Below are 25,839 nucleotides of genomic sequence, written 5' to 3'. Positions count from 1 at the left end.
CAGGCTTTAATGAGCTGCTGCAGCCTGTCCATCACACTGTGGGCTGGAGGAGAACACCTTAAGAAACCTCGCACACCCAGACAGCAGCACAGCACCAGGCACCTTCATCCATGTGTGATGCAACATCACGCAAACAACAACATGAGCACCTAATTATTGTTTGTGCTAATTGTAATTTGCTAGGAGTGTATTTTTAGGCATCTCACTGATTTAGCATACGCTCAATGTGAGTGGGCTTGCAATAAGGGAAATATGCCATGTGTTGTGCTGCCGCTGTTGGGACACTGGAATTCAAGAGAAATAGGGCATAGATCCAGATGGGGGGGGGGGGGAGCTAGAGCTTTATTAGACCTTTAAGCAATACTGGAGGAGACAATTGCAGTAAGAAACTCAGGGAGGATGAAAATCACAAGCAAACTGTGGGGGGAATTGATGTGCACATAGTCTCAGGGCAAAAGAAGATTACCATTGTTCACACACTACAAGAGACATGAGAGAGACCATCAATTTAGGAGAGGGAAGGTGACAGATAATCAAACACCATAAGCTGACCCACAGATTACACCCTGGTCCTCAAGGCTGCGTGCACCGGCCTGGATCCAATGGCTCTGATGGGCAACTAAATAAATATGATCATACATCACCTGCTGCTGACACATATTTAAACCTTCCCTGTTTCTGCCCAAACGCTGTAAAAACTGCTGGACGATTTCCCTCGAGCCGCAAACGGTTCACTTGCTCAGCTGTTTCAAAACTCATGTGCTTTTAGTGAAAAGCTTTAATTAAGGCAGAAGCGGTTTAAAAAAAACAAAAAAAAAGTTACTTTCAATTTAGCATTGCTGCTGAGGAGTGCGGTGGCGTTTTTTGTTTGTGACCCCTTCCTTTGGAATCACAGATGAAGAGCGAGAGATTTTTGTCAACCGATTCAGCGAGAGAGAGCCCTCAGATGCGTGGTTGCCAGGAGACTGTTGTAGGTGGATTATGAAATGCACAGGGAACGCAGAGGCCAGTCACTTGGCTGGGAGCATAGTACTGAGTTGTTTGTTTTGGGATGGAAAATGTCAGTGGAGGGTAAGAAATAGGGGAGGAGGGAAGAAGGGAGAAGGGCAGCAAATAAAGAGCTGGGACACGATGTGGCCAAACACACGTCCCTTCACCAAAGGTTAATTGGATACTGTCTGAGGTGTATTCAGCCGTGGCGCTTCAGAACTGTTCTGCAGTTTCCACTCTGCGGCTCACTGTGAACACTGTCCGATACAATTTAATCTCCCTGAACAGATGTTGCCATTCTCCAGCACTGTAATGATGGTCCCAGATTACCATTGAGTCTCACCATCCCCTTTCATCTCTTGGTTTGATGGCAGATGACAGACATGGCAGACACGGACGCCCCTCTGTCCACCCCGTGCAATATCCAGATCTGTGAGGTGACCTGCGACTCCTTCCGCATCATGTGGGACATGACGCCCGAGGACACGGCCAGGGTCACGCACTTCTTCATAGACCTGAGCCGCAAGGAGAGCAGGGATCCCAACCGCTTTAAACACAGGGTCTGACAAACTGAAAGTGCTCCACGACCTCATGCACCTACCCCACTCCTCTCGCCCCAAACGTAACGTTCATCTGTCTTTCCTCCCAGCGGTCTGCCTCCTGCTGTCTGGGTTCATGTTCCAGCTTCACATCATTCTGTGTTGTTCTGCTGCTGAAAAAAATCTGCCTTGCAAAACACGATCTGATAACACGTCCTTCTTGTCTGACCTTTTGAGGGATTGTTTAAATGAGACAGCAGAGTGTGTTTTGCACAGGTCTAGCTGGGTGAACAGATGAGCCTTACTGCCTCATGATAAGTGTATCTGACACTATTGTGCATTAGCCTGAACTCAGAGAATAGTGCTAGCGCCCTTTCAGTCACTTCAAATACAGGCAACATGGGAAATGTGCATAGTCAACAGCTTCAGGCCAGTGACTCACTCACCCAATACATTGTTTCCCACTAGAATGGACAAAAACTGACAAATATAGCTACAGCACAGAACAGGTTTCATATTCATTATTTTACAAAATCTTTTTCTTATTTTATTTAATTTAACTAATGGCTAATGGCAATTAATGCGGAAAAAAAGAGACAATTTGCAATTGGATTTATCTGAACATATGTAGCATTACGATATATTCACAATGATATACAGATGTTTTAAGCTTTATTTATCCAAATATTCCTAAATGAAAAGTTCAGTTTTGACAGAGATTTATTACATGAAGCAAGAAATCCAAATACAATTTTTCCTTTAAATGGGTTGAATACAGGATTTTGTGATTTATCTGTCCATAAAGTAATAGAGTTATCATCATTAAAGTGTTTTTTTCTTTCTATTCAGCCAATCATTTCTGAGTCAGTAGCTAAAGTATAAATTTACCATCTCCCTTGGGTTTTCATATTGACAGATACTGACTGTAATTATGGCTTATTATTGCCTCTGTTATTCAGAAGCTGAAAACATCTGACGCCTTTATGCTGTCAATACAGGGGAAGGATTGTATTGTTCTTGAATGGAAGACGTGTTGTCTGTCTCTGATATACAAAGTGACACAAACAAACTTGCATCAGCGATGTTGCCATGGATATATGGCCCTCTGAGCTTGTAGTAATTAGCTGTGCTTCTTAGAGGCCTTGGCCAAAACAAAGCCACTGATTTGATTAGGTGTATCCTAGTTACTGCAGCTTGGGCTTGAAATGGAATATCCTGCTGATAAGGCAAAGTTTATGGAGGAAAATGCTTGACTTAATTTGCATTTACATTTTGCAAATGAAACACTTTCTCTAAAACATAGCCTATACAGCAGCCTGTTAAAACCTTGCATCCTGTCCATTATGATCAAACATCTTGATGAATATGTGCTGTATCACCTAATTGTGCCATTACCTGACTGCTGTGAACAGACATCATTTCCTACCTGCTTCGTCCTGCAGGATGTGCCAACCAAGCTGGTGGCCAAGGCTGTGCCTCTTCCCATGGCAGTGCGGGGACACTGGTTCCTGAGCCCACGAAAGGAGTACTGCGTTGCTGTCCAAACTGCTGTCCGACAGCCAGACGGTGATTACCTGGTGTCAGAGTGGAGCCAAGTGGTGGAGTTCTGCACTGGGGGTATGACATACCATAACTGACAGCTAATGTAACACCGGTCATTTATACAGTAAAGCCAAAGCAAGTTAAGAGACAAAAGGAAACTAAGTAGCATTAAAAAGAGCATTAAAAGTATGTTTTAATGCTCCTCAGTGCACAACAGTGGCCAAAAACAAATGCATTTCAGCACCAGGCAGTCATCAGCATTCAAAACGCAGTGTAGAGTGTAGTACCAATATTTGTCCTGAGTATATCCATGTGTTTGCACCTAGTGTTTTAGATTTGACAGCCCCATTTGTTGTTCTTATTGTTCTGCATAATGAGCTGCACAGCAGAATTGGCTTCTGGAATTATAATACAAGTCCTATAAACTTTGCAGACTACGCCATGGACCACCTCCAGCAGCTTCTTGATAAGGCCAAGGGCTCTGCAGGGAGATTGCTGAAATTCTCTGTGTTTTATCGCAACCAGCACGGAGAGTACTTCCATCATGTCAGGTCAGTGCTGCCTGCATTCATTCAGTTATCTATTGTAAACCAAAAACCAGACCAACAGTTAACAGCAATGCTCTTTTCCTCCTCGTCTCTTGGACTAGAAATGAATGTGGAGGGGCGATGCGCCCAGCCCTAAAAGACAGCAGCGGGAGTCACGGTTCTCCCATTAATGGCAAACTGCACGGAGTCTTCCTCAGCTGCAACACAGAGTTTGACACAGGCCTCCCTCCCAAAGACTCCCCCTACGGCCCCCTGCGTTTCCAGATCCCAGCCGGACACCTGCTGAACCCCAACACCTCCCTGTATTTCGCAGACTTCTACTGTATGTACACGGCCTACCACTATGTGGTGCTGGTGCTGGCCCCCGTCGGCTCGGAGGGAGACAGCTTCTGTCGCACCCGGCTCCCCATGCTGGACTTGGCCTCCAACCCCTTCCTGACATACACCGCCTCCCAGAGGCCGGGGGAGGAGCCTCTGTTCTGCCACGCCAGTGACGTCATCCTGGAGGTGCTGTTCACAGAGCCTCTCCATCTGGACCAGGGCACCGTGGAGCAGATCAGCGGGCACCACCAGCTGATGAGTCTGACCACAGCCAACGCCAAGAAAGACCCTAGCTGCAAGGTGTGCAACATCAGCGTGGGCCGCTGAGGGAGCCGACATGGGAGAGTGAGTGTGTATCTCTAATGTTGAAAGGCACTCTGTTGAGCAACTCAGACAAATACAGCGAAACAGTTGAAACCCATCTTGTGTAACTGTGAACACAGCGGGTACAGCCCACCTCACCGGGTGTGTGCATGCTGCTTCCCCTCTTCCCTCCTGCCTGGACTAGAGTAGTGAGTATAAAATAGATGATGTTTACAATGTGTTTTACAGAACTCCATTAATCATCATGATCGCAGCTGGAATTAAATGTCCAATCCATGCCCCTTGGACAAAAAGAGTCATTCAAGAGATGATAGGGTTTAGGTGACAATTTGAGGTCCTTCTTTGTCTTTGTCGATTGTGCACTTTGCTGTTCTCATGACTTTTTTTTAAATATCCCTTTCAGAATCTTTTGATTTACATTCCCCCCCCCCCCAAGATCTTTGGATTTCTGTTTTACTGTGCTATTGGTTTGAGACGATTGCTTATTTCTACTGTATTTATTTTAAAATAAGTTGTATGTGATACAAGCAAATGTTAACAGAATGACCTTGTTAAAAATATCATCAATGAGTCTCAACATTATAGAGCCATAATGAGTCATGTTTCCTGTAAAACATAGTTCTGCTCCCTGTGATGCTCTTTTTTTTTAAACAAAGAAAAAACTGCCAAATGTTCAAGGATTAGTGCTATATTGTAATTTAGCTTTCTATCTAGTATTCAATGTTCCTGCCGTCACATTACAACATTTGAGAAACTCATTTTAGTTAGTTAGTTAGGATTATGAAATACTTTACTGTATATTACTTCATGATACAGGAAGTCAAAATCTTGCACAATAGGCTCTTCAACTTTTACTGGGTGCTATGTGACAGTAAAAGCAGGGCCATTGCATCAGTTTCTCAGACTATTGAACTTATGAGGAAGGTAATGGGAAAGACAATGTTATAAAAGCCCCTGCGATCAGTCTCTGACATTGAGCTTCAGTTCTGTAAACACCGGTGTTGAGCTAAGATTAGTTTCTCTCTGCTTCCCTCTGCCCAGTAACCCATGACCTATATAGAGATTCCAAAAATGCCTCAAGTGAAAGGGATCCCCTCTCTGATGCAGCAATGAAATGCATGGGCTGATGGGTGGCCAGAAAGTAGGACATTAATGGATGAACCCTTAACAACTCTGACTGACAAGAGATTGAGTAGACTGAAAAAAGGCCATCCATTTGATGCTGAATATAAATATTAAAGAAGAACATAAAGAAAATTCAATGCAAGCAAAAAGAAAACACGGAGAAACTCCAAATCATGAAATGTTTTTTTTTCAAGATGCATAAACATTTAGGACAATACAAGTACCAAAATAAACAGGATAATTACAGAGGGAATCATTTCAAAATATTTCAGTATTTCAGTTCAAATGAATCAAAAGCAATGCACGTCATCCACACCTAGTACAGCTATAGGAAATTTGACAACAACATTATGTCATGATTGTGAGTAGGGATCATGTCTGGGTTGAATAGGTCATGACCTTTCACGTGGGTGCTTGCCATGACAGAGATGGGAACTTACGCAGACGGTGATGCTGTAATTCTGCCCGTTGTTATTGTCCCAAAAAGGCATGCTGTGCCCCCCCGGCAAATAGCTCAAACAGAACTCTATCTTCCTCTTGGCATCGAGTACTTTAGGAAAGGCAATGTCAAATTCAAAGATGTCCGTCTGTGGTCCTCCGTAGCGTTTCTGTAAGTATGTGCAGGGAAAATCTCTGTAGCTCTGCCAGGAGTCAAAGGTGATACGTACCCGCACATCCTTCTGGAAGCTGATGTTCCTCACACGGACGGTACCTTGGAGGGCCTGCTCGGTCACGCCGCAGTTCTCCAGGGTGACCATGCTCTCTGCCAACTTGGTGCGAAAGGCCTGGAAATCTGCAGAGGGCTGCGGGAAGCCCAGTGTAAGCCGAGTTCCTGGGCAGCATGTGCTGACGGTGCAGCTATAGCCAACCTCCGTCATGCTTCCCAGCTCCTGCAGTGAAGGCAGTGGGTCCAAGTCAGAGTGATCCTCATCCTCAGAAAAGACTCGCACTGCTGTTAGAGACAGTCCTTTGGAGTCGGCAAAAACCACACGTTTGTTCTTGATTGGAATCAAGTCGTCATCGTCCATATCATCCAGGAAGCATGACAGAGGTGGGGTGAGGAACGCTTGGCTTAACATGTCAGAGGATAGCTGTTCTGAAACCGGAGACCGGATGCAAGGTCGCTGGGGCTTCAGAATAGGCACCCAAACATGAGGACACAGTTCTTTGCGTTGGTTCAAGCACAGCCTCACAGCAATCTCCACAAGCCCAGATGACTGGGCCATTGACCCAAAGCCAGACATTGGTAGGACCCTTGGAAGAGATAATCAGTAATGTCAATAAATACAGAGTACTACCTAGAGCTGTGATGACAATTATTTTGTACACACAAGCTATGTCCAAAATAGGAATTGCAATTGTGTGGGGTGCATTAAAAAATGGATCACAGGATTAAGGTAATATGATACAAACAAGTGATAATAATTATTAGATGATTGAAAATGCACCCCACACCAGCACAGTATTGTTTGTGGCAAGCTCTTACATTTCGCTGGTCATCTCCATACTGGTATTCTGGTGCAGAGTGAAGGGAATATTGCCCTCAACGTCAGGTTGGAGTATCTTCTACAAAATAAAGACAAGTTATCAGTATGTCAGTATTGATACAGATGGCAGCCCATTGTAGGAGTCTTACTTAGATTTAAAAAAGTCTTACTTACAATCTCCCAGCAGCAAGTTGATATCTGTAGTCTCAGTCATCCCTTTGCCTACAGGAGAATCTGTTATAACATCCTATTTATATCACCTCAGTTAAGATGTCACCTCACATGCTCCACCCCCTCTACTCTCCTGACCAATCAGACGAATATCACTTTTTTATGTTTGGCTGATGGTATTACGTTTTTGTGTAGACATACCTATAATGCAGATTTCAGATCATTTATAGAAACAGCATTTAAATTTAAGTTCTTAAAGGCTGTACTGTGCATGCAGCATAATCAAATATTTGACTGGTAACAGAAATCATCTTTTACTGCAGTATGCCAGATGTGAGATTGAAATTATGGTTTTACAATGACACCCTAGAGCTGTATTGATCCGTGCTGATGAGGTGATGAAGCCCACGCAGGTCTATGTAATTCTATTCTCCTCTACATTGTGGAAACTATTCCAGTCATCCTGGGCTCTATTCCCGGCCCTGTTGATGGACCCATGATCCCACCGAAACCTGGGCCTTGATTCAAGTATTCTGCTAGCTGGCTCCTGTCCTGATGGGATCGCTGTCCCACAGACCCTCTTTTGCATCTGTGTGACCCTGAGGACAGCCGTATTACGAAACACTGTCAGCACGCCAGTCACCTAAGGAGGTAGCTATTAAACAAGGTAATTTTTCCCTCCTGCATGTGACTCAAAAGTTATGGTGTTGTGCATCTTGATCACTCCAGAGTATACATATCGGGTAACATAGGCCTCAACATGTATTATGCACAGGGTTCCCACACTCCCTTGGACAAATTCAAAGTATTTTCAATGACTTTCAAGGACTCAAAATTGGCATGTTTTGGCGTAAGACATGACATTGGTCAAAATTAGATATCATAGAGGCCTCATTTTGTATTGATTGTATTGACCATGATCTTGTCAAATCAATAACTCATGGTGAAATCATTCCTTTTAAAACTGCTGCTATATCAACACAAATATCCATCATAGGTTTTTCCTCAGGATGTGAGGAGAGATCCAGAGATGAATTTGGGTGCTATATTGTGATAAAAAATGAAATGCTTTTATGGCCATCTATTCATTTTCAAAATCTTTAAAAATCTTTCTCAAATCCACAAATTTTCAAAGATTTTCAAGGCCTGTGGGAACCCTGTTTGTATTTACCTACATTTTAATCTTCATTAATAGGGTTAATTTACTCCACATGCTGCTCCAAATGTAAACAACACAGAATGGAGACTGGTTCCAATCAAACTTAATTTTTATCTTGTCCATATAAACAGATAATCCAATACATCAGTTTGACTGCTTCAGTCAGGTTGGACAGATAATCCAGCAGCTATCTACATGGAAATGTAGGCACTTCAGTTTTGCACAGCCCACTCTCTCAGTCCCCGATTAGTTCCAAAAACTTGGCAATTTGTGAGAGGGCAAATATAATAAGCATTGAAAACCCCCTCTGAAAACCTTACATAACAATGCGATTACCACAATTATGTCTCAGAGAAGACAATGTTCCAGCTAATTCAAGTCCTTTTAGGGTAAAACCAAAAATGTAATGTGGAAGCACAAGGCGCACAAAGACAATTCAACCCTTTATAGTTTCTTCATGCTGGAAGTTAGGTAAACAATGCCATGCATTATCTCACTACTCAGGTATTCATTCATCCTGTTTCATCAGAATACCTCTGGCAGGCCAGGTGGCCAAATGAATAGGGGGCGTCGTGTTGAAATGCACATCGCACACCAAACTAGTATTTGATACGCTAGGTGACAAGATATAGGTATCTGACCATGAATGGGATCCCATCTATTAATTATGAGTAATTCCCACAAATTGTGACTGTCTTCAAAATATGTTGATCAAAAGGTGCTACTTTCTCTCACTGATGCATGCATGTTAACACGTACACCATGAGGCAGTAACATTTTTCGCAATGACACCGACTGTGCTGATGAAATCATGCCTCCCAGTCGTGTGATGCATCTTGTCATTGAGCAACAGAGATAAATCCCACAACTGTGAGTCATCCGGATATAGTAACAGGAAGCCCGATGAATTAGGAGATTTCCAGATAAAACTTGTGTTTACTTGCTCCAAAGATACCAAACACAAGCATACACCGAATGTACTGTATAAAAATTATGTATTAGTGACAGAAACAAATTGTTAAGTGTCATCATATAAAGAGTTTAACCAAAGTTATGTTGTGACATGACCAATGAAACGTCAACGCACTGCAAATTCTGGTATGGTGGAAAAGGTTCATGTGGTCTGCTAATCTTCTGAACCATCATGTCAAATGTTGTACACTTGCAATCACATCTGATTAAATGTGCTCTGCGTCACTTCTAGCATTCATTTGCTTCCAAAGACATACTGTAATATGCCTAGCATTCATTTCTAACAATATCAGCAATAGACCTTATATTTGCAGTTTTTTTTTTTCATTTTCCATAGAGTCACAATTCTTGTATTTATGTCACAACAAAAGTCTCTTTGCGTTAATGTCCAAGTCAGGCTCCGATCATGACAATAAAGAGAGGCTGGCTTCAAGAGAAAGTGATGTGTATCACATCTCTGCAGGTAAGTCCCAGATTTGTCATTCCAGTTCCAGTTTTGAAGTTTTGAAGTTCTGGTGATGAGAAACTGCCCACTCCTCATCACCTCAACGTTAGGAAAATGAGCCACTGCTCATTCTATAATTCATAATTGTGCTGGAGCCAAAAACATCCACAGCGACAAAAGGACCTGAAACCCACAAGAAAAAACCCACAGTACATTAGTATGATGGCATTAGCAAATTATCATATTATCATATTGCAGTTCAGTGAAAATGCAAGTTCTACCTTACTGTAAATGTAATGTGTTTCTTAAATGAGAGAATTTGCCTCTATAATCTGTTGCCAAGAGACCATGTACAAGGCAAAAAAGTGAGAGCTAAAAATAAAGCCAGATGTCACTACGAAGCGGTCGCTTATGTAAGATCTGAAATGAATTAGCAGATAACAGGGTGTGGGGGCAGTATTCAGTTAATGAGAAATATGATGAGGCCAATCCATTGTTACCTACCGTGACAATTAAATCAACTGCACAGCTCCGCTTGAAACAAGTGGTGCTATGGTTCGGTACCGCATAAGATGCTGAGAGCCCTCTTCAAGATCTACAACATACTCTCTGATAGAAGACAGAGTGGAAACATTATCAGTTGTTACTAGTATGTGCACAGAAAAATAAACAGGTAGTCAATGTATAAGGGTAACACTGCCACCTACTGGATCTGCACAGTAGTGACAAATTATCAAGTGAAATATAGATGAAGGTGATGAATAAAGTTAATGCACCTCTGCTCGTCTGTTTCAGGCTCGACCAATATGTTCTCCTGTCTCTCCTTCACTCGCAGAAACACAAAGGAGTCCAAGCAGGGCTCAGGAACTGGGAGCATATTAGAAAACACAGGATTTAGTGTGCAAGTGATTAAACATGGCAGAGCGAATCCTTCCATCTGCCAATTGTACTATAAGCTAGAACTCTAGAAGAGGTTACCAGAGAGCCTTTACCTGCTTTCAGCATATCCACTGCCTGCAGGTTGGGGGGCATGTGTTTCAGCGCTACGGCCTTCAGGTAGGTTTCTGTGTTAGCCAAGTATCTGTACGAATGTCAGAAAAACAACAACAGTGTAAACATACAGTTACAATGTCTCTCAAACTATCACATGATTAATGTTATCATACTCACTCTTTGGCAAAAGCAAACTCCTCGGGTGAAAGGAATGACGGATCTCCCTCACCTCGAGACTTTTCTTTCTCAAGGACATGTGGGAAGAACTTTTCTATCTGAACACAGAGCAAAAGCAGATAATCTGGTCAGCAGGCATTGAGTGAAATACCGTAGCCAATCGGATGAGAGCGTCATAGTGCATGTTGGATTGTTGACTTGGTTGACCTTCTGCAGGCGAGAACGCAGGTAGCTGCTGAGGACGAAGCGGATCCTGTCTATCTCCATGCGGTGGACGCTGGCCTTCACGTCACCTTTCCTCACCCGCTGCAAGTTGGCCTCCTGTTGAGGGGAAGGTCACGGCACTGTGAGAAATCAACACTATTATAGCCAGTTATTCAGTGACTAACGATGGGCACAGCAGAAAAATAAGCATGAAATCTCAAACATCACAACCTGTAGTAAGAAGTGCAAGGGCCAGAGCCACAGCAGTATATGTTAGAATATTTCAGTGTCCCTAGAATTATTGTGTATAATTGATCATAGACTGTATGAATGATTACAGACATGTGTAGATCCACTACAACTAAGTCCAAACAACTGCAGGTTTAGCACTGAGACCCCAGCAGTGCAGCCTCGGGGTTATGGTGATGCACACATCAACACATAGCTTCACAACAGCTGTCTGTAACCCAACATGCTACTGTGTTGGCATTTCTGTTAGTTACAACAGTAAATTAACATTTCATCACAAATGGTGCAATAGTACTGTGTGGTAAATTTGTGTAGCTGCACTTAGGGTGAACCAGATTACCTAATGACTGACTTTTATGACCTTAAAAAGGCCCCACACGGAATTATCCATTTTTCTTTAGAAACTAGAAACTTTTCAGAAAACAACAGATGCCAGCAGCGCAACAGATCTCAAGGAAAAGCGTTTTAGCCTGCTAACCAGTGATGTAATGAAGGAGAAACCCACCTACACTCAGACTGTCCACCTTTGTCTCTGCAGAAAAGAGTTTACTCAGCTGACATAAATTCAGTGTACACAGTAAGCAATATCAAACTGATTTATGTTATGAGGATAGTGCTTTGTAAAGAACATGCATAAATATAAAGCATCAATTATATTGTCTGAAAATATGATTGATTTTTGTTTATATTATATCGTTTCCCCACCTTTTTATTCTAACCTTTAGAAATGCAGGTTAGTAGTGCAGGCTAACCAGAAGTTTCATTTTCATAACGTAAGCATAAACAAACAAGTAGAGCAAGATATACTCCATTTACCATGTGAGTCAGCTGCTCCATCACACACTCCACCATCTCTGATTTGTTTTCCAGCAGCTCTGGTGAAAACTTCTCATTCAGCCAAGCCTGGGAGTTAGAGAGAGATAGGGACACAACAAGCATGTTGACTGACTGAGCCTGAACTGGCAGGTCATGCTGTTACTTTATGCATCGACTATGCAACAGCCACCATTAGTGACTTCACCACCTCATGTAAGCAAGAGCTGTCAATGTCAAGCGGGATCATTTTGGTGTCATTTACCTCTTCGAGTTTAGCGATGAGCTCCGCCGGAGTCATAACATCCTCCTGACTGTCATCTTGGTTGATGTCGCTGCCATCGTCAGACAAAGCGTCCGACATGATTCCCCCTGACAAAGTGTGCAGACAAAAATACCAAGCTCCACCCAAACGATAACTCGATACTGGACTTTTCAACTAAAGTTCAAAGCGATGCAAAAGGAATGGTGTGGGTAAACTTAATGCTGAAAAGACTACCATCCCATAGCAACGTGTATTCAGCGGAGAGGTCCCTTCCTTGTTTCGGATGACATTCGCGCCACTGAAACAGTACTCTCGCGAGAATCAAAAGTGCGGACATAATACGCATCTCTGCTGCTTTGCTTGCAGTGCATACGTTCGTACGTTCATACAGGTTTTCCTCATACCATGAAATTATGTTTTGATGCTGTGTAAATTATTGTCGTTTTCATAAAGTGTTTTATTGGTCAAGATGGAAAGAGCGTGTACAGAATTGTAACAAGGTCGGTTCAGGTTCACTCAGTCAAACTTGTCTTGCAGCAGTAGGTTCGGGGGCGGGGCTATTCATTCAGAATAGCATTGAAGGGAGTGGGACACTTCACCAAAACCGTGAACAGATATCTTGCACACTGAACCATTGTTGTGATAATGATAGTTCAATTACATTACGTACGTGAAAGATAAACATGGATACTAGTGGAAAGAATATAATAGTAATAGCCTAGTAGTAGTAGAAATCAGAATTAATTAGGCCTACTGTAACAAAATACCTATTGAATTTAGGAATATAGTGAGAATCATTTACAAAGGAAGCAATTACACCCAAAATAGGGACAACATATTAGGGTGAAGTATTGGTGAAATGTCGCTTTAGCCAACAAACAATTTAATATAGAAACAAATGGTTTGTTATCGCACTGGTTAGTGACTGTAAGGGTTCTATCCTCTTGGTCTATTTATCCACATTCATGTCCTAACTTCTAATAATAATGCTAGAATGGTAGCAGAGCAAGATTTACTCTGCTTGTTGGACATGATGCATATAGACCAAGGTCTAAATAGGAGGCAGTTGGCATGCTTAGGCATAGACAGGATATGGGCAATTCACAAGGATGCGAAGAGTGCAGATAACAACTAATGTATGACAAATTCTTCATGCATGTGTGTAACTTGGCAGTCACTGTTTGATGTAATTGGTCGGTATAGGAGAAAAAGTGTTAATTGACTTTGCCATGAAAAACATAACAATATAACACTTTAACACTTGTTCGAAGTTCTCACCTGTCAAAACATGGGAATTAATGTGTGTGTGAGGACTTCCTAGTTCCTGACCAATCACGCCTTGTGAAATTTTAGAGATTCCCACACTCAATGTGCCATGTGTGTTGGTCTGATGGTCTCCTCTTCACAATTCTCCCATCTCTCTCTCTGTTTTTCTCTCTGTTTCTCTCTCTCTCTCTCTCTCTCTCTCTCTCTGGCTCCCTCCCTCTCTCCCTCCTCCTTTGTCTGTCACTCTCTCTCAGCTGCAAAATAAACAGAAATGCCCTCGTCTGCTTGTCTTTTTCCAGCTGTCTTGTGTCAAAGCACATGGTGGCCTGAGTCAGAATGTCAGAAAACTCAGATTCCTCTGTTCCTCTTCCCCCTCCTTCCTCTTCTCTTTTGCCTAGGAATTCCTCGTCATTTTCAGCAGTAATGACAGAGGCACTGCCACTGTTGTGACTCTTAGTATTGCACAACTTATATGCAGGAGTCAATCATTCTGACAAGACCAGCTTCGAGTCTTTCTCTGCTAAATGACGTCCTGTGCTGTTGTGTTTCTAACACCAGGTCAACTCTGTTATAAAAAGTTCAAATAAAGTCCTCCTCCTACTCCTTGCTCCTCGTTGCTTGCTTGTTAAGCTTTTCATAAATTAAATTATCCCTCATCTCTCCAGATTTAGCTCTGCCAAAGCCTGATAACTCAACTTCTGTCATTCTCAGAAATAAGAGCTCAGTAAGACCACAAATTTTAATCACAACAATTCTTTGTTCAGATCAGTTACTCTGCTGCATCTGATACATTTGAATGAGATTTGCATAGAATGATTTCTTGGAATATATCCAACACTGACACAAGGCACATATTTATACACTACATGTGTTCAGTAGACGTCCGAGTACAGTACAGTGATATAGTTGCTTGGTTGTTTTCAAAATAAAATATTGAAATTGTGCAATTGAGTAAAAATGTGCAAAACCTGTGATTTTTGGCACAATTTGAATTTCAAATGATTATCATTAACAGAACTGGATGTACTGTACAAATAATCCAACATGCATTTAAGCCATCACTGGGCTATTTCACCAGTTCCTTGAGTAGCTATAATCATTTGAATGCAATTCAGTTGTTCAACAGGTAATCAGCCCAATTTCCCAACACTTAATAACATTCCTGTACATAAGGCACTACAAAAATAATTTGGGTCATAATCAAAGATATGTCATTAAAATAAATACTGTAGGTTTTTTTTTTTCTTGTACATGTAACTGCTTTGAATGAGATTTACAAGGCATTAATTTTTCATGGGTGACTATCAGATTACCACTTCATTACCACTTCATGAATATAGTATATGCTGCAGGTCATTGTGATCAGCAGAGATCGGATTATAGACCCAGCTTCTAAAATGTTTGAATGAAACTACAGTTGAAAATCAACACAAATACATATTATTTATATATACGAATATAAGTATTTTATCAACTCCCTAGTTCTGCAGGGAGTTGATAAAATATGCACTTGATTGATGCACTTGGACAATTCAACATCTTTCACAGTGTTCCTATAAACATTTGCACCCTCACTGGGCTGACTTCACCCTTCTCCAGCCTAGTTGATGGTCATGGAAAACCATCCCAGCAGGGTTGATGGTCATGGAAAGTCAACACAGTCATAGATTGGCTACTGGGGCGATGGCTGTATAAGCAAAACCCTGGAATAGCCATATAGCTTAAAATATTTCTGTTTACCTCTTTTAGGTGTCTGCCAAATTTGCTTCTGCCTTCACAGAGTACATACTAATGTGATGCATTGAGGTCAAATAAGATAAATTCTTTTGACTTCAAAATCTATGCACAAGTATCACAGCTTGTGAGGATAAATGGAATTCATCCCAGGTAGGGTATATCCAGTCTGGGGACTCCACAGAGGAATGGGGTAGGGGTATGAGTAAATAGCAGACCCAAGTAAGGCAGAGTGGGTTGGACTCATTGGGAAATGACGGTACACTGGCTGAGAGTGGGGTAGCCTCATTCTGCTGGGGAGAAACGGGGGGTGCAGGGGGGGTTGGTGTCGAGAGTCTCTCCCTGATCTGTCGTAGCCTGTTAGGAAGAAGCTGGAATGGGACAGAGACTGTTGAGTAGGCAGAGGTTTAGGTAGCATTGTCCTGGATTTCTCCCTCTTCTCTGTCTGATAAAGCCAAGGTGCCATATTTTGCAGCTTCTTTGCACATGTCAGTGAGTCATCGTGCTGCACCAACCTGCCGTGGTGCGGTTTATAGCCTGGCGGAAAAGCAGCGGGGCGAAGAGGTTGAACAGATTTTGGAATAACTTTGGTGAAACTCGAGGTAGAGGTCGGAACCCAGTCAGACTTTACCATGAAAGAGGAGGGTGTCGATAGCAGACATGGGTGAGCAGAATTTCTGCCGCTCCCTTTGTGGATCGGCACAAAGGGAGCAGAGTCTTTAGACTTGCCCTTGCTGGAGTCTGTGGTCAGTGATTGGGGGCTGATTCGAGAAGTGTCCTTATTCTGTCCTGCAGGATCTTTAGACATCGGACTGCAGCTCAGAGACTTGCTGTCCTCACTGCAGCCAGAAGCGTTGTTGATGCTGCTGGGATGGTTTTGGGGTAACTCTGTGCTTGATGCAGGCTTATCTTCATTTCCTGCTGGACAGTCCTCTGATGAAACAGAGACGGGGGAGGGGCTGCGGGAAGAGGAGGAGGATAAAGGCAGCGGGGAGCCTTCAGAGGAGTTGCAGTTCTGACTGGAAGAAGCCAGAGCTGGAGACTGGGAGCAGCGGATGACAGAGGGCCTTTCCTTATCGTCGCCCTGGGGACTCAGTGGCAGGTTAAGGCTGGCCTGGGCCACGCGCTTCTTCTTCTCCAGAGGAGAGATGACCTCTCCGGCAGCAGCTGGGATATGACCGGTCCAGGGGCTCGATGCAGGGACCTGGACAAGGTGGGAACAGGCATAGACAGAAGGGCAGAGATCGCCTGCCGCTCTGTTTGGCTGAGAGCAGTCTGGATGGAGCCTATCGGAGGTCACAGCCCATGGAGTGGAAAGAGCATGCATCCCTGCTTCATTTTGGCAGGCAGCCTCTGGCCTCCTCTGGGCGTGTAGCTAGAAAATAATACAGGAGTCATTTTCACACATGAACAACAAAGAGTGGAGCAGAGATGTACGAATTTCTCTCATCTCTCTTTTTTTTTTAGAACACCAGAGATATATGTTACCTCAGAATCCATCTCCCTATCCGATGAAGTCCTTTTCCTCTTCCCCTCAGCCTTGCCGACCTTGCCATCCAAATTTCTCTTGTACTGTTTCTGCGGTTTGCTTGGAGGCAGAGGTTTGTCTTCTTCTCCTCGTAGGTGTCTCTCAAAGGGCAGCACCAGCCTGTCGTAGAAACAAATTACTTTTATGATTCAGAACTGGTTGATGTAGTGATTTGATTGACAGGTCGGAGGCAGAGGCGTCTTCACCTCTCATAGTGTCTGCGGGTGCAGGTAGCAGCACTGGTGCTACCTGGGCTTCCTCCCAGCTCGTCATACACATTCTTCCAGAGACGCCGCGCGGTCACCTGTTGATGAACATAGCGAGAAAATGTGCATTTATAATACCACAAACCCAATTTATTTTCCACTGAAAGAGGTGAGAAGCTCATGAGAAGAATCAATGGCTTGTCACACCAGGTTCATGGTGTTGCATAATACCAAAATGCCTCTGGTCTCTTCCTCTAGTGTCATTTCAATAAAACAGTTGCATTCTCTGATCTTGTCCCAGAGTGGAAACATCAAAAACAGCAGCACATGGGGTGTGATGCACAGCTCAGTGGCCTATACCTCTTCTAATGCGGTAGAAACTGTCTTGTTGCAGCCCCTGACCTATAGTTCATTTTCCACTTTGAAACCACTAAACTCTGCAGTGGTTTTCTGCAACACCTTCTGCAGTTACCGTCTCTCTAAAAATACTTGAATGAACATAGCCTTTATAGAATTGTACTCACAGAATCATAACCTCCAAGTTTCTCAACAGCTTTGTAGATTCTCCAAAGGTTAACTGAGAGTAGAAGAAAACACAAATGCGTTGGAACATAATTCATTCTATCGTTCACATTCAATTTCATTTAATCAACATCCCTCAAAGTTTGAATATTGTGTCAATGCAACAGCAAAGCCAGTGCATATGAATGTAAACTCACTCTGCTTGAAGCCCAGATGTGGAATCCTTTCTATGGGTGTCCCTCTGTCCTTCATAAAAGAGTACAGATTTGAAACAAATGACTTCTCCTCGATCTGTACTGCGTTGGGCCTCGCCCCCTCTTCACATTCAGTGGTCGAGTCATGGATCTCAATCATAGAAGAAGTCTAGATAGAGAAAATAGAGATGTTAGTAAAAGCCATAAGGAGAAAACAAATGGATGCATTCAGAGACTGAACATACAAACTGTGTTTTTGGAAGCAAAATCAAATGTATAAATGTATCCAGGCACGCTGGACTGATACGGAAGATAATTCTAGAATTAAAAGTAGTATCAGAGATGGGAAACAAAGTGACATTGTCATCTCTAGGGACACAAATGCTGAAATGAAACATCAAAATCAGAGGGTAGGCTTTTACCGCTACTTTCAATAGATAACCACTATACATCCTGTCTGGAGAGAAAGCAACAGACTTGTGGGGTTTTTGGTCTAGACCTGCCAGTCATTGGTATCAGAGATGTCACATTGAAATGCAAATATAAACTAGTAATAGCTAAAGAAGAAATGTATTCATGCTACTTTGAGCACACAATGGATATCACTGGTGATCAGTTGAAAATGTGTTGAAAAATCACATTGAAAAAAATATACTACTTTGAAATACAAGCAAATTGGTCGCAATTTTCTTGTCATTTTCATATCACCTTAATTTATTGTCAAACTATAATTTTCAAGTAGACTTTAAGATACCAGGATATGCCCCTGTCATATAAGCAAACTGAAGTACAAGAAATTGACAATGTCACTATTTGTGGTTTGCAAGAAATGAGAAATGAAACAGTGGAGGCACGCAGAAATTAAAATCACCAGTTTGAAAGCCTTCAAGAAGAGAAGTGCCCAGCAGCAAGTATTCAAGAAGAGAAGTGCTCCGCATAAAGCTGTTGATGCAGATAAAACCCCTTTTTCTATTTTCACTCTCATGTCGGAGTTAAAATAAAATGCCATTGCTGGGACAATTTCCTTCATTGCTCATCTGTTTTGCATTACCCAATGCTGATTTCCATTGAATGGCTTGGTCTGCTTCTGATAAGACCAAGTCAGTGCAAACTGAAGACTTGGTGTTAACCTCGTTGTTTTTGATGTGTACAGCATGTGTGGGATATATCACATGACAGGTATTAGTTCCTACAGAAATGATATTTTTTCTGCTGTGTTGGCATTGATTCAAACAGCACAAATATAGTCATTATAGTTTTGTCTGAAATGAAAGAGGAAGCTATTTCATGATAGAAATTAAAATGTGAAATTCTGAGTGACAAAGTTTTTCTGTCATCAGAATATTTGTCACAGGTTCCTCTGAGGAGTGAAATGAAACACGGCCTTGACCTGCGTAGGCTACAGCGTAGACATTAGACCACATTCTAGCTTGGCTGAAATACTGGGGAAATCATACAGATCAGTGACTCTAAATGAAACTGGTGTTTCCCTTTAAATCATGTTATGCCCAAATCGAGAGCAGTAACAGTACTAGCGTGCTCAACATGTTCAGCCACCACTGGGTTAATTTACTTTGATAGACATTGGATGTCAAATAAAACCACAATGGACAGTGCCGCTATTTCAGTTTGAATCACAACATTTAGAAGCTGCTTTATTTCTGTGGCATCCATTGTACAACAAAACAGCTAAACATGGTTTCATATTGAATCAAGTTCCTCTCTGTGGTTGCTGGTTCCGAGAAGTGGGCCTCTAGAGTGAGTAATAGTGAAGGTGCAGGCCTCTAACCAAGATATCCCCGACTGAGTCACAGTTCAGCTGCGCCACACTGCTGTTCCCAGCCAACAGCCACTGGCTCCTAGTTTCCACTGTAACTTTACAGCACCACAGGCAGCACCTTTCTTTACATCACCTTCTTTTACCAGGGACAGATGTTTGCATGTATTTATAAAAGAATATCCCCAAATCCTATTTCATATCCCATATCCAAATTTCCTGAATTTCTAGGTCTATGGCTATACAGTACACTAATAGATCTGCATAATATTTCACTTAGCAGACCAAAGTGAGGCTCCTTGTTATAATGCCCAATTATAATGACGTTATAATTGCATCATTTTACTTGGTATCTTGCGTAATATTCGTTGGTATTCGTGAAGGTCCTGGGAAATGTATTTACTTTCACACTCATAGCGTTCATGTCTAATCCACAAAACTTTCAGGTTTATGTGTCAATGGTTGCCTACAGGAAATGTCTGCAGGCTGAGCCACACACTGTAGCCCCTGCAATGCAGATCACACTCTAGACTTAGACTAAATATCATTGTGAAACATTCAGTTGATTTCCACTACAGGAAATTTTTTGGAAAACGGCGTGGGTGATGTTGATGTCAATGTGTCGATATATGACTCTCACAATGATTGTCAGTGGCGTGCCGGATTGATGCTATCGGCAGGCCAGTTGTCACCACAGAAACCACCAGGCTTTCAGCTAACATCAGCCTTGGAAATTTGATGAGCTAATTTGTATTTCTCATATTGTGTCTCTCATTTTCAATTACCAGAATAGTGTCTGTAAGGACCTCCTGCAGTTTCTGTATGTGTGAATAATGCCGTGAAATATTGTGGTGTGTGCGTGTGTGTATGTGTTTCATCGGCCTCTTAGAAAACACAGCAGAATCATTTATTCCTTATCACACATTTCAGATTAGCTACCGAGATGTGACAACTTTACTGTACACACCCCATCAGCACTTCACCATCATCTCAAATTCGCTAAAAAAGGGAAATGAAAACACAATGTGTAACTCAGTCTGAATAGTCATGTCTGTAGTCACTGATTAACTGTAACTGATTAAAATCCCGACAGAAGACTAACTGACATTATATTAGCACTGACAGAGGTTCTGTACCTGGTTCACCGTCACTCTCTCCTCCTCATTGGCTGCCGCTGGCTGTGACATCTCACTCTGCTCCTCTTCAGCTTCCAACACTGTCATGAGACACACAACACAAAAAAAAAAGAAAAAAGATAGTTCTTCTTCAGTGGTTCATGATGTGCTGAATTGGTGCTTTATGGAATCATTACTGTTTGAGAAGCCACTTGAACATCTAAACTCCTCTTCTCAGCTATTTGAAGAACCACAGGCCCATTAAACAGAACCGAGTGGTCCTTCAGTATAGGGAACTTCATAAGCTGTAATGCTATACAGCATGTCTAAATGGATTATAGAATTATCTTTTATCTAAATGGATTAAAGTCGAACAGATCTGTAATGTTTCCATGCAGAAAAAGTAAGTGTTATCATTATCATTATTGGGTATAGAATAGTTTAGTAATCAAAAGGTAGTGCAATGGTCTGATGGTCTTTCAACAGAAAAAAATCTGTAGAACATGTCAGTAACCAGTAAATTTGAAATTAAATTTGATATAAAACCGCAGGTTGCAATACCACTTCCTGCTTATGAACATAACAGGTCTGGTGTGGCGCACTGTATGATATTCTAATACATAAAATATATAATAGTGAGATGACAAAATTAAGTATTAAATCCCAGTATATACTCCCAGATATTGAGGCATGCATGAGAAAAAAAAAAGAATATAATTACATATATAATTATTTCTCATGCATGCCTCAATATCTGGGAATACATTTGCATATTTCTTGGGAAAGTGCAAATTGAATGTTAGAAATCAAAAGCCATCCGACCTGAGAATGAGATGAAATCGTCACTCTGCAGAACTGTCAGCTCAGTAGCTCTCAGCCCACCACCCACAGTGATATCATTTGTGTGCAAAACCAATATGCTTCTCCTTTGAGATCACTTATTTCCTGTACTGTGGCTTGAACCTTTAATTCTGCTTTCAATAGCCTCTAACTTCTCCATTTCACATGTTGAAGAAATATCTATGATGTATGATTTTCCTAACGCTTTAAAATATCTTGTTACTTTTTCTGGGTGTGCTGCTGTGTGTATAGAAAACTATTTGCTTTGATGCTTTGATAAGATTTTGATCTCACAACATTGCAGTAGATTAGTTTACACTTACTTGAGATTGTTAATAATTGTTTTTTCTAAGACACTTTATTTTTCAAATCAAATGTTGTTTCTTCCCAAAATGATTCTACTGATGCAAAAACAGATATATTTCATAGATTGTTCTTGTCATAACCAAAGTGCTATAAAATGTTTATTGTCATTTAATACTGAGTCATGCTCAATATCATATAAGTTTGTACATAACAGTAAAGTTTGAACAACATCTGATTACAATCAAAATAAAAGTAATTCTCACCCATTTCAGAAGGATGTCTTCTTGTCACTCGCTTCACTGTGTTTTGTTACAGTAATTCATGCGGCACTCTATTCAACTTTACACCACAAAACAGGAAGGGTCTCCACAAGACAGTTTCATTGGTTGACAAATCGCACCACAGCAAGTGCCTCTGGGAAATTGAGTTTTTTGACTGATGTCTCACAATATCTTTCCTTGATGTCTCTTTACAGTATGTCTTTCTTTTACATTAGCAGTTAGTTTTTATATGGATCAATCCAGCCCATTCTTGGGTTACTTTGTCCCCAGAATCTTTAGAATAACATGATAACATGATAAACATGCAGTTTATTACAATTTGCAGACTGATGGGAATGAGAAAAATTATGTTTATTATGTTATGTTTGTGTCTATAATCTGTATGTAATTTAGTTATTGTTCCATGGTTTCAAAAGTACCTGTAATCTGATCACAGTTTTTTTTTATTAACTGTGCAGTGATCTGATCTGAGATCAGATTTTGTAATACTGTTACATAGAATTCACAGTAACTACAAACCCTGTCAGATCAGAGATATTATATATAACCACTATATTTTTATGACTCAGCACATTCCAAACAAAAACGTGATGTATGAACACGTTGTAGCCTTGCTAACTTTACATTAACATTACACTTTAACATTACATATAAGGAAATACTACCAAAAATTACTATGTGCATCATGAGAAAACTGTATGCAAGACATGAGTGATCAAAATTAATTTATTGCATATAAGCTGAAGAAGTGAAAGAGACATTTGATTAATGCCAAAATAAAAACATTTAAAGGATGGAGGTTTTAATGTGTTTAGATAAAAGCATGAATTACTTTCTCCATATGTATAAATGATAAAAACAGCTTAGTTTTGGAAATTGTTCTCAATTGAATGAATCCAGACTGCGCCACTCTCTGTACCTGTTCATCAATGGTTAATTCAGCATTAGAAATTTATTGCAGCTGCCTACCCATTGACTAAGAGACTGCCTATTTCACTATGAATCAGATCAGGTGTTGTGGGTGCCAAATGATACCATTTCTGATATCTGAAAAAAAAAAAAAAAAAGTTGTGATATCTAGCACTTTATGTCAACCATTGCGATCTTCACTGGGTTTTATGACTGTGTCAACTTCAACTTCAACTTCAACATTATTGCCCACGACGGGAAATTTGTCTTGCAGCCAGGTAAAACATAGAACACACAGAGACATAGGCACACAGACTCAGGTACAAAAAACATGATAAAATACATGAATACATGAATACATCAAGTGACAACAGGAAACCTAGAGTATGTTTAGCCATCGCTAAAATCATCATCAGCCCCCAGTAGTTAAATGGGAAACTAATCATCAGCTGGGTCATCATGAGCATTTAACAGTTTGGTGGCCTGAGAAATAAAATTATTCAACCTGTTAGTCCTGGCCTTTGGTAGTCTAAATCTCCGTCCGGAGGGTAGGAGCTCAAATTCTCCATACAGAGGATGAAGAGGACACTGAAAAATATCTTGAGCCTTAGAAGTTGCTCTCTTACGGAAGATGTGAGACAGATCAGGCAGTTTAACACCAATGATCTTACTGGCCACTTTAAGTGTATGTTGCAACCTGTTGAGAGATTACCAAACCAAGTAATAATAGAGAAGGTGATGACTGACTCTACCATGGAGCTGTAGAAGAGCGCCATGAGTTTATTACACACACCAAACCAATTAAGCTTCCGGAGGAAGTGCAGTCATTGCTGGGCTTTTTTACAAATTGCCCCTGTGTTGTCATTGAATTTCAGCTTGTTATCAGTTATAGTACCCAGGTATTTGTAACACTGAACCTGTTCAATGGTCTGACCCTTAATGACTGTCTGAATGGGCGCGTAGGGCTTTCTTCTAAAGTGTACACACATATCTTTAGTTTTGGTGACATTCAATTTTAAAAAACAGTTATCACACCACTGAACAAAATCGTCAACCACTGGGCCACGAGCACAGTCTGCGAATCTGCGAACTTCAGAATGTGTCTGCCAGGATGGGAACTTCTGCAGTCGTCAGTGTACAGTATGTATAAAACAGGTGATAGGACACAGCCCTGCGGCGAACCAGTGGAGGAGCACAACATATCAGACATAGTACCATTTACCCTGACACACTGGTATCTGTCTACCGGAAAACCTAAAATCCATCCAACAATGCCAGGGCTCAAGTTAAAATTAGACAACAGTTTACTGGCTAAAATGTGGGGCTGAATTGTGTTAAAAGCCGAAGAGAAATCTAAAAACAATAAGTGTGCATGTGTACCTGGGCCTTCAAGGTGATTAGAAATTAAGTTAAGAATGGTAAGAACAGCATCATCAATCCCTATTTTGTTCCTATATACAAACTGCAGAGGATCCAGTGAATCCTCCACAGCCCCAACTAACTCCCTCTTGATAAGCTTTTCGAATGCCTTCATAACCAGTGAAGTCAGGGCCACGTGTCGTTGACGTAGCATGGAGAGAAAAATTGTTTTTACGGATCATACAGAAAAATAGGAGCATGTAAATGGAAAACAGGTTGGGGCCTAAAAAGAAACCTTGAGGAACTCCACACGCAATGTGTGTTGAAGAAGAGAAGTTTATTCTATATGAGAGGTATGAGCTGAACGGTAAATTAAAATTACATCTACAGTGTCAAACGCTGCAGTAAAATCTAAAAGGATCTAAATCTTCTGCTAAAAGAAGCTCATAAGTGACTGTGAAGAGGGCTTTCCCTGTACTATGCTTTGCTCTAAAACCAGATTGGAATCTCTCAAGCATGTTGTTTCGACTCATAAAAGCTATTAGTTGAGTTGAAACAACTTTCTCTAAAACCTTACATAAAAACTGAAGCTTGGAGATCGGCCTGTAGCTGCTTGTACTTAAGACCTTGCTCTTTTTAAGGGTCAGCTGCTGCTTGTTTAATTACCAAAAAAGTTATTGGCTATCGATAAAATAGGACCAACTGTGTAAAAGACTTTTAGGAATTTTTAAGGAACCACATCAAGCTTGCAAGTGGTGGAGTTAGTAAGAGATATAGTTTCTGCTACAGATGAGAGAGAAATGGGTTAAAAACAGTCAGACTTATGACATTTTCCTATTAACAGTTATGACCCTGTTATGTGCTCACCTGTTTTGGTGAAAAAGAAAAAGAAAAAGAAGAAGAGATCAGTGCAGAAAGACGCTCTAGTATCTTTAATATATATTTAATATATTTAAGATATTTTCTCATGATGTCTTTCAAAATGTCATTTAAGAATTGTTAGCTTCCAATTTTGTTTGGCTATCCTCCACTCCACTAAAATTACACTGCTCTTATGTATTATTTGATGAATACACTGAAGAGTGATTATGCTGCACTCAACACTTGATCCACATTTCCTCCACATGTTTTTGATCTTTTTGAAAGGGGGATGCCCTATTCCTCCATCTGTTGCGGATAGGGTATGACATTTCAATATGATTAACATTTAAATGTCAAAATAACCAACTATCTGTTGACTGTCCTAATCTCGGAGGGATTTTTTTTGTTTGACAAATCCAAAACAAGTTTTTTTGCTATATAAGAAGTAATGCAAATTGTGATTATGTCGCTGAACATGATAAAAAAAAAAGGCCTTTTGCAAAATTACTGTAATTACATTATTATTATTCTGTTAATATTCAACACAGCTCCCATATCAGTGAATTGACTCAGACAGAAATTAAGCCTCATTTACAATTGTGTTCCATCCTTGGCTA

The 25,839-nt window shown here is 41.1% G+C and overlaps 4 protein-coding genes across 5 annotated transcripts; 1 reads left to right on the top strand and 3 right to left on the bottom strand.

Moving 5' to 3' along the window:
* The first annotated feature begins 1,373 nt into the window (after positions 1–1,373).
* LOC139656771 (phytanoyl-CoA hydroxylase-interacting protein) lies at positions 1,374–4,267 on the top strand. Its single transcript, XM_071534395.1, has 4 exons — positions 1,374–1,550; positions 2,972–3,146; positions 3,505–3,622; positions 3,721–4,267. The coding sequence occupies exons 1-4, from the start codon at positions 1,374–1,376 to the stop codon at positions 4,265–4,267; spliced, it is 1,017 nt and encodes a 338-aa protein (XP_071390496.1).
* A 1,293-nt stretch (positions 4,268–5,560) lies between these two features.
* Positions 5,561–7,099, bottom strand: ppp1r3c2b (protein phosphatase 1 regulatory subunit 3C2, duplicate b). Of its 2 annotated transcripts, none has more exons than XM_071534407.1 (3): positions 7,051–7,099; positions 6,876–6,955; positions 5,561–6,643 (listed from the first exon to the last, which is right to left on the bottom strand). In XM_071534407.1, the coding sequence occupies exons 2-3, from the start codon at positions 6,893–6,895 to the stop codon at positions 5,782–5,784; spliced, it is 882 nt and encodes a 293-aa protein (XP_071390508.1). In that variant the 5' UTR covers positions 6,896–6,955; positions 7,051–7,099; the 3' UTR covers positions 5,561–5,781. The 2 variants fall into 2 exon arrangements, with proteins under 2 accessions (XP_071390508.1, XP_071390514.1); XM_071534413.1 differs by having other exon boundaries at positions 7,047–7,091.
* A 1,230-nt stretch (positions 7,100–8,329) lies between these two features.
* Positions 8,330–12,594, bottom strand: gins4 (GINS complex subunit 4 (Sld5 homolog)). Its single transcript, XM_071534300.1, has 8 exons — positions 12,325–12,594; positions 12,063–12,149; positions 11,001–11,114; positions 10,794–10,891; positions 10,616–10,704; positions 10,400–10,490; positions 10,128–10,232; positions 8,330–9,806 (listed from the first exon to the last, which is right to left on the bottom strand). The coding sequence occupies exons 1-7, from the start codon at positions 12,421–12,423 to the stop codon at positions 10,136–10,138; spliced, it is 675 nt and encodes a 224-aa protein (XP_071390401.1). The 5' UTR covers positions 12,424–12,594; the 3' UTR covers positions 8,330–9,806; positions 10,128–10,135.
* Positions 12,595–14,324: 1,730 nt separating this feature from the next.
* arid5a (AT-rich interactive domain 5A) lies at positions 14,325–22,107 on the bottom strand. Its single transcript, XM_071534361.1, has 7 exons — positions 22,076–22,107; positions 20,688–20,767; positions 17,778–17,943; positions 17,583–17,635; positions 17,059–17,156; positions 16,813–16,972; positions 14,325–16,699 (listed from the first exon to the last, which is right to left on the bottom strand). The coding sequence occupies exons 1-7, from the start codon at positions 22,077–22,079 to the stop codon at positions 15,443–15,445; spliced, it is 1,818 nt and encodes a 605-aa protein (XP_071390462.1). The 5' UTR covers positions 22,080–22,107; the 3' UTR covers positions 14,325–15,442.
* Between the last annotated feature and the right edge of the window lie 3,732 nt (positions 22,108–25,839).

This window comes from Centroberyx affinis, unplaced genomic scaffold, assembly GCF_046629955.1.
Source record: "Centroberyx affinis isolate AG114_WGS23_722 - 3 ecotype Tasmania unplaced genomic scaffold, CSIRO-AGI_Caff_v1 ptg000169l_1, whole genome shotgun sequence".
NCBI classification, from domain to species: domain Eukaryota; kingdom Metazoa; phylum Chordata; class Actinopteri; order Beryciformes; family Berycidae; genus Centroberyx; species Centroberyx affinis.
Note: the sequence above shows the minus strand (reverse complement) of the source record. Positions and strands in the feature narration are given on the sequence as shown.

What these genes read in the sequence shown, in the direction of transcription:
- LOC139656771 (XM_071534395.1), top strand. Translation starts at nt 1,374, where the DNA reads ATGGCAGACACGGACGCCCCTCTGTCCACCCCGTGCAATATCCAGATC. An exon ending in CCAACCGCTTTAAACACAGG is followed by an intron (nt 1,551 to 2,971) that starts GTCTGACAAACT and finishes TTCGTCCTGCAG; the next exon opens with GATGTGCCAACCAAGCTGGT. An exon ending in GAGTACTTCCATCATGTCAG is followed by an intron (nt 3,623 to 3,720) that starts GTCAGTGCTGCC and finishes CTCTTGGACTAG; the next exon opens with AAATGAATGTGGAGGGGCGA.
- ppp1r3c2b (XM_071534407.1), bottom strand. Translation starts at nt 6,895, where the DNA reads ATGGAGATGACCAGCGAAAT. An exon ending in ATGGAGATGACCAGCGAAAT is followed by an intron (nt 6,644 to 6,875) that starts GTAAGAGCTTGC and finishes ATCTCTTCCAAG; the next exon opens with GGTCCTACCAATGTCTGGCT.
- gins4 (XM_071534300.1), bottom strand. Translation starts at nt 12,423, where the DNA reads ATGTCGGACGCTTTGTCTGACGATGGCAGCGACATCAACCAAGATGAC. An exon ending in TGGAGCAGCTGACTCACATG is followed by an intron (nt 11,115 to 12,062) that starts GTAAATGGAGTA and finishes TCCCCTCAACAG; the next exon opens with GAGGCCAACTTGCAGCGGGT. An exon ending in CCTGAAACAGACGAGCAGAG is followed by an intron (nt 10,233 to 10,399) that starts GTGCATTAACTT and finishes GTCTTCTATCAG; the next exon opens with AGAGTATGTTGTAGATCTTG.
- arid5a (XM_071534361.1), bottom strand. An exon ending in ACATCTGGGCTTCAAGCAGA is followed by an intron (nt 17,636 to 17,777) that starts GTGAGTTTACAT and finishes TTCTACTCTCAG; the next exon opens with TTAACCTTTGGAGAATCTAC. An exon ending in ATAGGGAGATGGATTCTGAG is followed by an intron (nt 16,700 to 16,812) that starts GTAACATATATC and finishes ATTATTTTCTAG; the next exon opens with CTACACGCCCAGAGGAGGCC.